We start from the raw sequence: 15,411 nt of genomic DNA, 5'->3' as shown, positions 1-15,411 counted from the left end.
GAGGTCTCATTCACCGGCGGCTCCTGTTTTGAAAGCGAATTTATGCGAGAGCATCATAACCCGCCAAACGGGGCACTGCCAAGAGTCGGCCGTAATTGAGGGGCAAGCGTTAGCCGCCGTCCCGCTGGCCGTAGCTGCGCTTCGGAAACCGGAGCAGCAGCAGTGCTCCTTTCGCCTTTGTGTTGCGTAACGTAAAACGCTGCTTTCTCCACCGACGGACCGGCTGCCTGTCTGACGAAGGGAAACGAAGATTGCTTTTTTTGCCCGCGTTAATTTGATGCCAGATCACCGTTACCGTTTTTCTTCAAGAATTCGTTACAGTTACGGCCCCCCCGGCCGCGAGACCGCATCCCTGCACGGGAGCCGATAACCCGGAGCGTGCTGAGCAGGGATGCTGTCGCTGGGGCATCCCGTGGTACCTCGGGCTGGCCGGGGATTTCCTCCTTGCTTCTCGCTTGCGCAGCGGCCACCGCCTTCCCAAGGCGTGCAGGTGTTGGCTCCACACGTGGTCGCAGCGACGCGCTGAGCCGGGGCCGCGCTGGGCGCGCGGTGCTCGGAGCGCTGCCGGCAGCTCCTCCGCCTGCACGTGGCCCGATTGCCACGGGCTAGTCGAGCCCCGTGGGAGCAGGGGATGCGCAGGGCTCGCGTCGTCCCCGGGTTCGCCCCTCGCTTTTCCCCCGAGGTTTGCAGGGAGTGCCGGGGATTGCGGTCGCACCCCTCGGCAGCGGAGGAGTTGCCGGTCTCGCCAGCTGCTGGGGGGAGCGTCGGACCTTTCCTTAATAAAAAGCCTGGCTGCCTGCTGCCGGGGGGCTGCCAGTCCCGACCCCGCGCGCAGCGCTCGCCGGGCGTGCTCGATCCTTTCCGCGGGAGGATCGGGACCGAAAGTTTTCTCGCGGAAAAACCGAATTCTGCGATCTTGTTTTTACACATGCTGTGCTTAAATATTAACACCAATTGAGCAAATTGCCTTTTAACTGCCTTTATTTGCTTTCATTAACGGTATAATTTAAAAGCTCACGAATTTGCATGGAACCTGTTGTGCACGTTGGGGAGGGGGGTGAGGCTGCTCATAAATTAATTAATCGTCAGCAAGGCTCCTTGGAGAGGTCCCGAAGCGCCAGGACGGCTCAGCAACGCCCCGGGCTCCTCGGTTCGGGACACCGCGTACTTTTGGCCGGGACCGGGGGGAGCGGAGCGTGCCGTCAGGGCTGGCGTCCCGCTCAGAACTTGGCTCACCCGGAAGGTATTTATTTATTTTTCAGCAAAACATGTTGTAGGCTGAGCAAAACTAATTACGCCGGAGCCAAAGGCAGCAGCGCTTTTCCTATTAATGCACCAGCGCTTAAACTGGTGCAGAAAGGGAAAAAAACAAAGGAGAAAGTTGCCGGTCTCGTGCCCCCTGTCCCCGTCCCTGCTGCGGAGCCCTGGGGTGCGACGCTGCCCGCAGCCTGCCCACGGCCAGCGACATCTGCGCGCATTGTTCTTCCACGAGAAGACAAATTTCCAGCGTGATTTCAGCCAGCGGCCCGGTCGCTCCCCTCCGCGCAGATGTTTGTGCGGTTTCGGGAGCGAAGCCAACTCGGACGCCGCGAACGCGATGCAGGCAGCCCCGCGTGCCGCGCCGACAGCTCTGCCGGGACACGGGCTTCGCGAGCTCTTTTGACACCTCCCGCTTCCTTAGTCCTTCCCCAAAAATACGTTTTCCATAGGAGGGTTTTGCTGTCGGATGGACAGCGGTGGCCTCGGTCCAAGCCCTGGCTCCCCCCCTCCATCCCAGCCACCCCGCTCCGCCCGTGCTCCGTTCTCCCCCGCGCCGCTTGCACCTCCCTTGTTTTTAGCAGTAGTAAGTCGTGCCTCTGAATCGCTCGTAATGAGCGTTTTGCGTCTCCACCTTGGGAACTTGGGTGGAAAACGGGGTGGTTTGCACAAACTGCCCGGGTGAAAGCGCTCGTTGTTCTCCGGGACGTTCCCACATTCCCGGGGATCCTGGTCTTTGCCACGGTCGGAGCATCCCGGGAGGGCACTCGGCGTTTGCGAGAGGAGGGAAGGGTGGGCAGAAACACCCGTTTCTGCGTGCCGCTTCTGTTCCTTGCGCGCGTGTTTGCAGGGGGCACCGCTGGTGCCCGGGGGCTTTGGGGTGCCCCTTGCGCCCGGGCTCCCGCTCCTGCCCAGTAGCCCCAGCCCACGCAAACCAGAAGTCAGCCAGGCGTGTCGGTGCCGTCGCGTCCCCGGCAGTACCCCCTCTGCCCGGTGCGGAGCCCTGCCGCGATGCTCCCGGCTGGATGCCGGTTATGGATGCCGATACCGGAGGAAAACCCGGCCGTGGCGGGGCTCGGTGCGCCCGGCTCGCCGTCCCTGGGCTGCGGCGCCTCCGAGTCGCTCCTCTTGCCGCCGCCTCCTCGCCCTGGGCGCTTTGGGCTCTCACCAAAGCCCCGCGCAGTTCAGGTGCGTTAATTTACTGGCTTGACAAGGTGCGTAATGTTCATCTCCCGGCTCCTAATTGGAAATAATTAGTTCTTTGTCAGCCCTGGGAACTCGTGGGGAAGCGGCGCGGACCCGGGCGAAGGCAGCGGCGCTGGCGGGGGGCGGGAGACCAGCCCCTGGCCGGGAGAAGTCCTCCCGGGGAGCCCTGGCAGAGCGCGGTGGTTTTCAGCCTGTCCGAGGGCATCTCTGCCGAAGAAGGGCTGCGTAACAGCTGGCTCTTACGGTTTCATTAATCAAAGACACTTCCGCTGCCCCTTTACAGCAACACAACTGCTGCGGCTGTCCCTCACTGACAGCTCCCTCGTTCATCTTCCCGGGGAGGAGGGGGACCCGCTGCCGCGCTCTGCTCGCCCCGCGGGAGCCGCAGCCCTCGCCTCTCCTCGGCGGCACGGGCGCCAGCTTCGGCCCTGGCGCTCGGCGGGGTTTTGCGGGGCGGCGCGCGTTACCCCTCGGCTCCCACGCCTGCGGAACGCCCCGGGGAGAAACGTAGGGTCTGCTCGCTTGCAGGCGGAGGGTTTGGCGGTCGCTAGCCTTCGTCCCGAGGCAGGGAGGGCGTTGGGGCGCGTGCGAACCTGTACTTACGGGGGGACGTCGAGTAGCTCTCGCCCTGGCTCTGGCAGGCCGGTGCCCCCGCGTCCTTCCCGAGCTTTTCCAGCCCAGCTGGCGGGGGAGCGCTTCGGGAGGCTCCCCGGGAGCCGGCGAGCCAGGGCGGATGGTTTGCCTGGCAGCAAAGGCGAGGCCCCCGGGAACGCTTGGGGTTCTTCCCCTCCCCTGACCGAGGGAGGCATCGCCGCCGGTGCCCAAAGCACGGCGTAAAACCCGGTGGCGCGCCCGACGGCCCCGCGGAGGGCACGGACGACGCAGCGAGCCGGCGGGCGGCAGGCCGGAGTCGGGCATCCTTAGTTCTAGCCGCAAAAAGACAAGATTTTGGAGTTGCTAACGATAAGAAAGCGTTTTCATCAAAGCGCTTTATTCGTCTGCGCGCTGACATCTGGAGAGCGGAGATAGATATTTTCCTTAAGACTGTATTTCCAAGCCACGAGCTCTTCCCTGGCTGTTAATTAATCCTTTGTAGTTTAGCGACTGATGAAATCATGACTCTATGAAATTTTAATCCTTGCGCTGTATAGGCACAGCTGACATTATCAGAGGACCCCAGGTGTGTGCTTGAAATTAGTTTGTTGAATCCCTTGCATATTTGATTACCTTATAAAACTCCTCGGGATCCGGGCCGCTCGCTGGAAGGATGCCGTTTGCCTGTAATTCGTGCCCGGTCCTGGCTGCGGCTCCCAGCTGGGCTGGTGCGGCGGGAGGGGGCGGCGGGCAGAAACCAGGGGTGCACCCGGCAGGGGGGCACCAGCAGCGGCATCTCCATCGCCTCCCTAACGAGGCGAGGGCTGGGAAGCACGCGTCCCCCTGACGGGACCCCGCAGCCGAGCTCCTGCTGTGGACGCGTCTCACCCGGCACGAGGGACCCAAAGGAGCTGGCGGGGACGGGAGCTGGCGGGTGCGGAAACACGTGCACCCTCCTAGGAGTAGGCACGGGGGGAGAGGCGGGCTTGGGGGAAGAGGGTGCCGTGCAAAACTCGCTGGGACAGTAGAACCATGTAAAGTCACCGGAGACGGACACGGGGGTGTCCGCGCCCGCCCCGCTGCCCAGCGGAGGCTGCTCCCGCGCCCTGGAGATGAGCTCGGCGCAGGGAAGTGGCTCCCCGGCGCGTCCCAGCCCATCCCCCCGGCAGCCCCGCGGTCCCATCCTGCTCCTGACGCCTCTCCAGCCTCGTCCCTGCGGTCGGGTCATTGAAGAGACGGGGACTGAAAAAAAAATCCTCCTACCCTAAAATTCTCCCCCGTGTTTAAGTTGCTCTTTGCTCCAGCCTCCCGTTAGCATCTCCGCTCTCCCCTTTCTCCCCACTTGTGGCTCCCTGGGGACTCTTGCCGTCTCCTCGGGGGCCGGGAGCCGCTGGCTCCCTCTTCCCCGGGGAGCACCAGGACGACGCTCCCCGGACCGTGGCGGGACCCCTCCCGGCACCTCCCCGGAAGGCATCCGATGGGCCGCGCCCAGCGCTTTCCCCGTGTCCTAACCATCCCTCAGGGTGAGGAGGAACGAGCGGCCGAGGCCGGCGCTTCGCCGATCGTGGGCCGCGCCGGTGCTCCAACGGCACGCGTGCTGCTAAGGGAACCAGATGAGGAATATATTTTTAAACTTGGAATCCGTGAACCACTTATTATTTCTGAATTAGGAATCAAAACATCTGAATAATCACGCCGCTGCTGCGGCAGATGCACTGGGCGCTAAGGTCGCTTTGCTTTGTTGTGGAGATTTCCTATTATTTTTAGGAATAAGCTCCCCCGGCGCTCTGCTTGACGCCTCTGACACCCGCGTCACGTTTGCTCAACGTACCGGTCGCGGCGGGTGCGACGCCGAGCGCAGCCCCGCAGGGTCAGCGCCACCCGGGGAAGCAAACGCTCTTCTCTTCGTGTCCAGCACGCCAGCGTCACCGGATGCCCGAAGAACGGGGATGATGGTTTTGGACGGCCGCGTTAGCGCCGGTTATTCCAAGCGGGGCTGCGCGCGTGTCGCGATGCGTTAACCCCTCGCTGCCCGCGCTCCAGCCGCCGACCAACGCGTGCCGTTTCGGAACTTTTTGCGTCGGTCTGGAGCGCCGGCGGTGGTGCGGCAGAGACGCAGGGGCGTTCCCTGGGCCCGCAGCAGCTCGGTGGACCTTTGCTACAGAGAGCACCGTGCCGCGGCTGCATCCCAGAGACCCTCCTGAAAGCCAAGGTGGGCAGATCCGCCCGGGGCTGGGGCTGGGGCAGCGTCTGCGCCCGCCTGGCCCAGCGGCGACGGACGGGAGGTGTTTCCCGCTGCCAGCTTTGCCATCCTGGATAAATCCGACGGCTTCCCATCCGCACTCATCCCCTCCGGCGCGTGCCCCGCGGACCCCCTCGCCCGGGCGGGCAGAGGTGCACGAGGGGCGTGCTGGCGGGGATGAGGCTCCGTCCCGGGAATGCGGGGAGTGGCTGCCCTTTTGCAGCACTTTTCGGCATTTGTTTACGGGCAGGGTCTGAAAAGAGATTTCAAGCGCGCTTTCGGCGTTTTGTGCTTGGTTTTTGCGTGAGGTGAGGCAAAACAGGAGGGGTCCTTTCCTCGGCTTTTCTGGAAAGGGGAAGCGTTGGCATCCTGGTGGAATGATGTCAGGGGCCAGCATCTGGCTAAAGCTCGTGAATTAGCTCAAGGTAAATATAAATATTGTGCGGGCAGGGAGTTCTAGTGCTCTCTGTTGATAGCTGTCCCCTCCCCCCCTTTTTTTTTTTAAACTTCAGAAATAGTAAAATCTTTATTCCCAGCTCCCAGCGTAAGATTTATTTAATTTTTTTTTAGGAGCGGCGGTGGTTTGAGGGCAGGTTTGTTTTTTGTTTTTTTTTTTTTTCCCCTTCTTAATTTATTAAACCGAAAGGAAGGTCTCGGCTCCCTTCCCCCTTCCCCGTGCCCTTAATAGCTCTCCCTGCTATTTTAATCCGCCGGGCTGGGAGATGAGGGCAGAGCGGTGGCCGTGCTGGAGCCGAGCCTCCCCAGCAGCACGTCCCGCGGCCGGCGCCAGCAGCCCGAGCCGCCCGGTGTCACCCAGCGTCGTCAATAACCGTGTCGGGGGGAAATCACCCTCTCCGCCGCGCGGGTGTAAGACTCTTATCGCAGGATGTACGACGTGGTTCTTGCAGACGGCTTGCTGCCCGCTGACCTTGGCTTTCCACGAGATCCCCGCTGCAAATGAGATGTGGCACCGCCGCCTCTATCTTGATAAAATAGATCAGGGGATGAATTGATTTTCATATCGATTTACCCGGGCGAGGGAGGCGCGGGTGGAAACCAGGCGGCGGGGGGGGGTTTTGGGGAATTACTTAGCCTGGTTGCATTGGGGATGCGAAGCCGCACCGGTCCCGGTTTGCCCGCCCGGTGTTTGGTGCGCGCGGCGGCGGGGACGTACCGGCCGGCAGCCGCCCCTCCAACGGGGCACCGCAGTCATAGCCGGGTATAAATAAAATCAGAAGGCTCCTATAAAACTCTGTTATTGCTGCGGCACAAAGTTAGAACCGCTTGAGGTTTCTGCTCCCTGGCTCTCGCGCGCGGCAATGAATATTTTATAGGAAAGGAAATACTTAGCGTCTGAAGCTTTTTATAGCGCTGCTGCTCCCACGGGCGGTAACCTGCCCCCTCGCCCGCCCGCCCGCCGCGGCCCCCTCGCCCTTCGCTCTCCGCACCGACGCTCGCGGGGCTGAGCCCCTGCAGCGTCCTCCCGGCTCCGCGTCCCCGGGAGACGCGGCGGGACGAGGGGAAACGCGGCGGGACGAGGGTCTCGACCTGTTGCACGGGTATCAGGAGGTGCAAGCAAAACCGCTGCAAAATTCACGAGGACAGCTTTCCTTTCGTGCCTTTCCCTTTCGAGGCGGTGCAAGGCTCTTGATGTTGCACCGATGCGCGTTTTTGTCTCGCTTTTAACTTAGTAGGACTCTGAGGTTTTGCCTCTGCCACGCCAGCCTCACGATTGCCCCGTGGCGTTTGACCCGGCTGCCAAAATGCGGATCAGGAGGGACGCGGGCAGTGAGGAGCGGAGCCCCGTGCTCCCCCCAGAGCCGTATATTCCCAGCCGGGAAGCGCTCTGCTCCGGGCTTTGCCCCGGAGTTCACCGCTTCAACAGGTAGCGAGCAGAGCTCTGCCGCGGCAGAGCCTGTCCTTGGCGATACGGGGGTTTGTCGCCTTCCCCGGTAGCCGGTCACCCTGCCAAGCTGCGCCCCGGCCCGGAGATGACAAAGTGCCCTTTAGTTAATTGCAGAACGGATCGCCTGGAGTTAAAAGTTCTGATTTATACGACTGTGGCTCTAACTGCTCAATAACACGGGCCCGTAATCTACTTTCATTTCAAACAGAAGGGTGATTTATGGGGCAGCATGCCGCTTTAGCTCAGAAATGAGGTGTTCAACATATGCTCTGTTGACATAAATTTGGAATTTATCGCTCCTGTCAAAACTGCCTGTTGGACAAAGGTGCGCATTAAGGCAATAAATGGCTCGGAATAGTTTTCTGTCAAATTTCCTAACCGTTGTATTCACTCTGTTTGAGGGGAAAAATATACACTTAGAAGTAATCAAACAGCCAAAAGCTGTGCGTCTCGTTTGGCGCAGAGGGGAGGGGGTCTCCTCCCAAAAGGGGCGGTGGCGGGGGGGGGGCCAGGCAACCGGGGCTCCTTAAATAAAAATAGCAGAAGGCGTTTTTACGCAGGTTTGTGAGCAGGCGGAGCAGGAGCTTGCTTGCGGTGGCGGTGGGCCACTTGCGGTGGTCTTTAGGGAGCGGGGCTGCGCCGGTACCCGCGCCCCCGGGGATGCTCTTGCCTAGTCCCTGCATCCCCCGGGATGCTCCGCCGAGCCCCCGCGCCCTCCGGGAGCGGGCAGCGGCGTTTGCCACCGATCCCGGCCTTTTCACACAAAGCACCCCGTGGGGAAAACTCATAATTTTTACACCGCGCGGTCTCGCTGGAGTCGCCGTCCCTTTGAAGTGCTTTTTGCGGGGCATTTACAGGCCTTTTTAATTACCGGCAGCTTGCGAGGGGCCAGCCTCCCGCCCGGCTTTTGTTTGCCGGCGCTAGGTGGGGAGGGGGTATCACCCCACGGTCGGCTTATATCCCGCCTGGAGAGCCCTTCGCCAAAGCTCCGCGCCGGGGCTCGCTCGGGAAGGTCGGTCCCGGCCCCGGGGTGCCCCGCCGCAAGCATCCTCGCCGCCCTGGCAAACCTCCGCGCCGGAGCATCCTCCAGCGATATCTCGCAACCTGGAGGCTTCGGCCGGCTTCGTGTTTCTGTGTGCCTCGAGCGTTGCATCGAGCAGGAGTTACAGAGCAAAACCGTCTTTTTTTTTTTAAAAAAAAAAAGGCGCTTTTCCCGATTGCCGCTGCTCTCCATCCCACGAGCGTCGTCTTGGCTGAGTTGCTTCTAGGGACCTTGCAGGAGACAGGGAGTACGTGGAGCGTAATTGCAGCATCGGATTGAAATAATAAAGCGTAGTGTATCTTTTTGCGCTCGAGTTTGGGCAGCGTCGCCGAGAAGCGATGTGTTTTCACGTCCTTAACTTCTCCCCCTCCCCTTTCTAGAGGCACAACTTGAGAAGCACATATTGATCTTCCCCCTCAGATCTTAACAGCCGGAGCAGCCGTAATACCTTGCTTACATCTGCCAGGTTTCTGTGCAGTTTTGCAACATCTCCTTAATCCGGCGAGCAGAAATAGAACATTTCAATCATATTTTGCTACCGGGAGCCCGAGCAGATAAAGCGCTTTAAGACCTTCTTGAAAGGGACCGAGCAAGATGGCGAGCGATAAGATCGTCCTACAAGCAGGCGCCGAATGGAAAACTTTTGTCGCCGCTGAAATTTGTTGATAGAGGCATGGCAAATAAATCGCTCGGTGAGCGCCCCGGCGCGCTAAAACAGCGAGGCGGTTACGGGAGTAGGGGAAACGGCAGCGCCCGAGTGGGGTGGAGGTGCGGGCTTCCAGGGAGCCCTGGCACCCGCCAGCTGAGCGTCCCCTTGCTCCCGTGGTTTCCCCTCTCCTTGCTGGGGAAGGTGGGAGAGGAGGGCTTCTCCGCACGCCCCTTTCTCGGGCCGTGCTGGGCATCGAGTGCCGCCGTCCGTCTCGCCGCTGTGGGGGCGAGAATAAATTGCTGCTCCCGGGAAGGGGGGCGCGGTTTGACCCGGGTGGCCCTGGCTTCTGGGGGTCCGCGCTGGGAGCAGGGTCGCTTCTGCTGGTACTCCTGTCGGCTTGGGCGATGCAGAGAGGGGCAACTCGTCCTTTTGTTTCCGCTCTCTTCCTGGAAGCTCACTTCAAAAAAAAAAAAATTCCAAGTTTTACTCAAACTAATTAACCAATTACACTTTAATTCACTGCAAAGGCGTTCTAGCCTGAAAGAGGCGAGGGCTGCAGCGCTGGCAGGGAGGATGCTGCGCTCTTCCCGACAAAGTGGTTTAAACCCGGCGTTAAGTGCAGAAGCGAGCTCAGCCCGAGCCGGGGAAGTGTGACAGGCACGTCCCTAATTAAAAATGCAAAATGAGAAGGTTGTCGCTTATTTAGCTGACTTCTTGGCAGCAGCAGTCTGTCGGGAGGCTGGTGTGTTATTTATTTTTGCAAGGCGGATAAATCCTTTGGATTGTAAACCTTCTTGGCCTGAATTCGTGCATGACTCTTAATCCTCCGCTATGACACAGTGAATTCAGGACGAGCCTGATTAATAATTACATTATGCAGCAAAGTTGAGAGTTGAAACCAACTCCTGCTCTTTTCCCCTCCGCTCCCTTTCTGCTCCGCAGCCTTCGCTCGCTGCCGAACGTGACAGGGTCTCCTCCTGGGCTCCGGCACTTCCAGCGTTGCCGTTCAGCATCCCTGCAGAGCGGGATACGGGGCGGGACGCGGGGCCGGCTGCTTTGCCCGCTTCCAGGGAACGGGACGCTGTGCGCGGGGGGCAGGGGAAGCTCGGGGGCGCCGGGCTCTCCGCGGCTGCAAGGGATGCTCCGGCTAGGGCTCGGCGGAGCGACAGCTTCACGCCAGTAAGGCTTACACCGCGGGCGGGAAGTAAAGCTGCCGCGAAGCTCCATCTCCCCTCGCCCCGGCCCGCGCGCAGCAGGCGAGCGGTCCTCGCAGCCCTGCTCGGCCGGGGCCGAGCCCTCCCGCGGGAGCGCCGGAGGGAGGAGGGCTCGGCGTCCAGCCCCGGACAAGACCGTTTCTGTTGCGTCTTTGGCAACAAGGCAATAAAAATACGCTCGTCTCGTTGCAGAGCGATGATAAATGGCGGATGCGATCAGAGGTCGGCATGCAGCGATTTGCTGTGTTGCTCCTCAAACACATACAAATACTTCTCTGTTTACAGCATCCGATTTTGAAACTTTGCACGTGCTCCTGCCGCGAGCCCTCCCCGGCCGTCGGGACGAACGCTTCACGTGAACCGAGGTGTGGCTGGCGGGCAGCAGCCAGCGCGCCCGGCTGGAGGCGTCTCTGGCTCGGGGGCTTTTCATCCCTGCTGCTGGCGAGCGCAGAGCCGGGCTCCTTTGCAAAAGCATCCATCGACCGCCAGCCACCGCGGTGAAACAAAGCAACGAGCGCCCGTTCCAGGCGTTTCGGGGGGTGTCCCCCCACGCGCTGAGAGCGGCGGCGGCCGTTTGGGGGAGCGAGCCTCGGGGTGCTCCTCGGCGGCGTGGCCCGCGGGGGGAATGGCTTTGGGGGGGCTGCCCTGGGCGGCCGTGGCAGCTCCGGGAGCGAGTCGGAGGGAGGGCGGTGGGTTGGTTGTCGTAGACTCGGACCGTGCTCCTGCCCAGGTCAGCGCAAACGCTGTCGTCAAAGGTTATTTCATTTGATGGGGAGCTCCCGTCTGCTGCGGGTCCTTTGCTACCCAAAGGCGGAGCATCGGCATCTCCGCGGCAAAGAGAGGGAAACGGCGTGGGTTCGGCCGTGGTGGCCAAGCCCAGCATCCGCTGCCCGCGGTGGCGAAGGGGGGGAGATGCTGTGACCGGTCCCGAGCCCCACCCCGGCTCCCCGGGACGCCGGGGGATGCTCAGCCCCTCGGCGCGGTGCAGGATAGGCGATGCGGCTCTGCCGCTGCAGCCGGGAGTTGTGCAATGCCGCCCGGGCGTAGCTTCGTTGTGCCTCGTGGTGCCAGGAAATGGTGAGTGGCACGTTTCCTGTTTGCTAGCTGGCGGTGAAGTTTTCTGCTTGCGATTTGTGTCACGCTGAATTTGGACAGAAATTGGGGTTCGGTTAGAAATGCATACAAACGGCCTCTTAAATTTTTTTTTTTTTTTTTTTTTTTTTGGAGTACAGTGCCCTTTTCAAAAGCGCTCGCTGCATAGGGAAGAAGTTTGCCAACGCAGAGTTTGCGTTGACTCTAGGGTTCAGATTTATTGGGTTTATTAAAAGAATCCAACTTCGGTAATGGTAACAAACATTGAACAGGAGAAGGTAATCTCGTCGGTCCTGGGGCGTCACACGGGACCTCCCGTTCATGCCCTTCCTATAGGGCCTCTCCAACCAGAACCGACTTGGGGCGACGCGTTGGTTGCGTGAAATACCGGGAAGCTCCCCGGCATTGTGTCGGATAACCTCTCCCCCGCGCGCAGGAGGACTAACCCCTCTCTGTTCTCCCCTAGGAAGCTGCACAGCGGGATGAAGACTTACGGATGCGAGCTGTGCGGGAAGCGGTTCCTGGACAGCTTGCGGCTGCGAATGCACTTACTGGCTCACTCAGGTGGGTCGGAAGGGGGATGCTCGGGGCGGGACGGGGGGGATGCTCCCACCCAGAGATGCTGCGGCCGCTTGGCTCGCGAGGTGCGTGCGGAGCTGGCTGTACCCTTCCCGGGGCAGCACATTGCAGACTTGTTCTCCAATGCCCAGTAATTTGATTTATTTAAATTTTCTTTTTTGGAGTTTGTTTTCAGTTCCTTAATTGGGGAAATATTTTCCGGGCTAAGCAGCTCGGAATAACAAACTCTACGTACCGCACGGCTGCTTGCTGTCCAGCCCCGCTCGTAGCGTGAGCGTCGCCTTCGCTTCGGCTCCCCCGCACGTCCCGGCACCGTGTTCCTCGCCTACGGGCGCCCGCCACAGTTTCGTTAGCAAAACTGCTGCGGAATTAGGCGTTCTCTGCCTAATGAATCTAACTAGCAGGTTCGCACATTGCAGGCCCTTTAATTAAATAGATAGGGAAGGGCTGGAACGCTGCGCTGGTGGGAAGGCTTGTGCTCTGCAACTCAATGTAGGCTGATGTTCCTGTTGGGCGTGCAGCCCCTCATGCAGCTGGGGGTTTAATGTAAAAAAAATGCAGCCGGCAGCCACCGGACCCCTTTGCTCGAACGCAGGCGGGACTCCTCGTCCCACTCGTTTGAGGCAAATCTCTTGGGGTGGCAGGTACTGCAGCCAAAGCTGCGCTTGTGGGTAGCTTCACAAGGAAGCTATATTGTATTTTGTGGTTTTTTGTATATTTTTATCTGTTTTTTTCCCCTACATTCATATTTCTTTTTCCCCCTCTGCCCCTTGTCCACGCCGAGGGGCACGGGGCAGGGAGGTGCCTTGCCCGTACCCGAGGGAGCGGCGCGGGGCTGCCTGCCCCACGCTCCTTCTGGCCAGGCGCCGGGTTCTGCTTTTCGGGGCGTTGGAGCTGGGCCCGACCCCATCCCCACCTTGCCACTTTTTGGAATGGGTCCCGGCTCCCCAGGGTGCCCGCAGGCAGCGGCGGGTTGCTGAGGCTGGTCCCCGGGACACTAGTTTGTCCCCCCGACGCTGGGGTGCAGCATGCTGGTCCCCCCCCCCAGTGCTGGGGTGCGGGATGCTGGTCCCCCTGGCACTGGGATAAAGGATGCTGGTCCCCCCTGGCGCTGGGGCGCAGGATGCTGGTCACTGGGATGCTGGTCCCCCCTGGTGTTGGGGTGCGGGATGCTGGTCCCCCCCAGCGCTGGGGCGCGGGATGCTGGTCCCCCCTGGTGCAGGGCGCGGGATGCCGGTCCCCCCCCAGAGCTGGGGTGTGGGATGCTGGTCCCCGGGATGCTGGTCCCGCCCTGTCCAGCGCTGGGGTGCGGGATGCTGGTCCCCCCTGGTGCAGGGTGCGGGATGCCGGTCCCCGGGATGCTGGTCCCCCCTGCTTCGGCGCTGGCGCGCGCAGCTCATGTTTGTTACGGTCGCCTTGGCTCGCGGCCCGTCCCTGGCGGGCGGCCAGCTTTGTGGGTACAGTATGTACAGTGAACGCCGAGCCAAGCTTGTCATCGCGCAGGATTAATTATTATTTTATTTTTTTTTTAAATCCGGCGAGGGCGGGGGGGCGGGGAGAGCTCTGCCCTGTGCTCGCAAACAGCCGCCGCGAATTCCAGCGCTGTTATTTATTAAAGCAGGAGACCTTTGCACCTCTCCCCTCGCCTCCCCCCTCCGCCAGCCCGGGCTGAAGCCAGGTTGTGCCGGAGCGGCGGCGCGAGGGCTTGTTTTCGGCACAGCGGCGCTCCGAAGGGGGCTTGCCTCCGCGCCGATGGACGATGTGTTTACTGGGGAGTTTGCCCCCTGGGAGAGCATCGCGGGGGAACGGCTTGTGCCCCCCCGGCATCCCCCGCTCCAGCAGCCCCAGTGCCGAAGGCAGCAAATGCTGGGTTTAACAGGGGCTGGCAGCTCCGAGTTCCCTAAGCGAGCGTTTATGGGAGATACCTGATGGGAAAGGTGCATTTAAATGAAGGAACAAATGGGGGACCGGCCCTAGGGGGGTCGCAGTGCCCCGCGACACGGCGGGCGCTCGGCGGCATTATCGCAGCAGCCTCGCAGGTGCAAGGTAAATACTCGGCTGAATGTTTACGCTCCAGTATAAAGCGTAAATATAAAGCCCTTAATGCCGTGCAAAGCCTTTTCCTACGTGCTGCCCAGCGCCGCCTGCTCCCGGCTGCAGAGGCGCTCCCAAAAACCTGTGAAAATGGTATTGAGAGTTGCCCCTCTCCCAGAAGAATGCAGGGCCAGGGAAAGCCGGGTGGGAGACCCGGCTCTTCGGTGATATGGTTGAGAAGCGCCATCGACGTGACCTGGGGAGGCTGGTCCCAGCGCCGCCGCTCGCTTCACCGGCACCCTCGCCGCAGCTGGCTTTTGGTGGGCACGCTTGCTCGCGTCCCGTTTTGATGTGGGTTTCCTCCCCAGGAGAGCGAGGAAGGCAGATTTGAGCCTTTCCCCCCGCTTGCTTAGGAACCTTGGCCGTGGAGATGGCTGCCGTGGCCCTGCTGCGCTCCGGGCCGTGGCAGCGCGCAGGGATGCTCGCGGGCAGCGCGCAGGCAGCGCGCCCACAGCCCCCCGCCCTGCTGGCCCCCGGCGCTCCTCCCCACCCGAATACGCTCAATTCCTCCTGCCTCGTGGCGGGCGGGAGGAGAAGGCACCGAGGTCCCCTTGGGTGATGGGACGGGCTTCGCTGGGGAGCAGGGGGCTCGGGAGCGGGACGCAGCGTGCCCGTGGGGACGGCGGTCCCCGGCGGCGAGCCCACCTGGGATGGAGGGAGGGAGGGGCGCATCCCGCCCCCGCCTGCCCCCACCCGTCTTCAGGGCAGGGGGCTCATCCCGCCGCCGTCCGCCTCTCTGGCGAGCGTCGACCCTTCTCCCCCCGCGTGCTCCGCGTCCCCTCCGGCGGGCGCCGGGAGGCGATGTGCCGGCGGTGGGGGCCACGGCGGCGCTGGCCCCCGTGCCCCCAGCCGGTACCCGCGGCGGCTCCCCGGGGAGGCCTCCGCCCCCCCGCCCCGGCTGGCCGGCGTCCCGCGCTCGGTCCCGGGTGATGTCAGCGGCCTGCCGGCAGGTCTGGATGTTCTGCCAGCGTTCCCGCGTTTATGATCATCCGCAGATGTGCATCCAAGAACACACTGTACCCACAGCAGAAATTAATGCAGGCTTGACTGCCGGCCAAGCCGCGCACACGGGGGAGAGGAAGAAAGAAAACAAAAACTGTTTAATGCTGTTTATAAATTATACACTGGCTGATGAAAAATACATTTCTCTCGCCCCCCTCCCCCCGCCCCCCGTCCGCTCTGCCTCGAGAGCCTGAGCCGAGACCAGAAGAATACGGTTTGCTTTTTAGCTCCCGTTTTGGCTGGGTTCCTGGACCCGGCCGCTGGGTCGGAGCCAGCTGCTTTCCCCCCCCCGCCCTTACCTGATCGAACATATATTTATTTTTCACCCGCCGCCGCCGCCTCTCCCCGCTCCCCTCCTTCGGCCGCCCCTTGTTATCCAGGGTGGGCTGCGGGGCGAGGTGCCGGGACCCCTCCCCGGACCAAACGCATCCGACGCGCGTCCGTCCCCGTTGCGACCGCTACACGTTCGCGGCCATCGCCGCCCACCCGCTTCCCCCAGCTTCCCGCTGCCTGGGGGAAACTTCCCAAACTTCC

General features: G+C 61.6%; 1 protein-coding gene across 2 annotated transcripts in view; it reads left to right on the top strand.

The window, feature by feature from the left end:
- Nucleotides 1–15,411, top strand: part of ZBTB16 (zinc finger and BTB domain containing 16) — a 62,275-nt gene that overhangs the window by 19,244 nt on the left and 27,620 nt on the right. For both annotated transcript variants that reach the window (XM_075172795.1, XM_075172794.1), the window contains exon 2: nucleotides 11,669–11,766. In XM_075172795.1, the coding sequence (XP_075028896.1) occupies nucleotides 11,669–11,766 (98 nt within the window). The remainder of the gene's footprint in view (nucleotides 1–11,668; nucleotides 11,767–15,411) is intronic.

This window comes from Calonectris borealis, chromosome 24 (genome assembly GCF_964195595.1).
Source record: "Calonectris borealis chromosome 24, bCalBor7.hap1.2, whole genome shotgun sequence".
Classification (NCBI taxonomy): Eukaryota; Metazoa; Chordata; class Aves; order Procellariiformes; family Procellariidae; genus Calonectris; species Calonectris borealis.
This window is presented reverse-complemented; position numbering and strand designations above follow the sequence as displayed.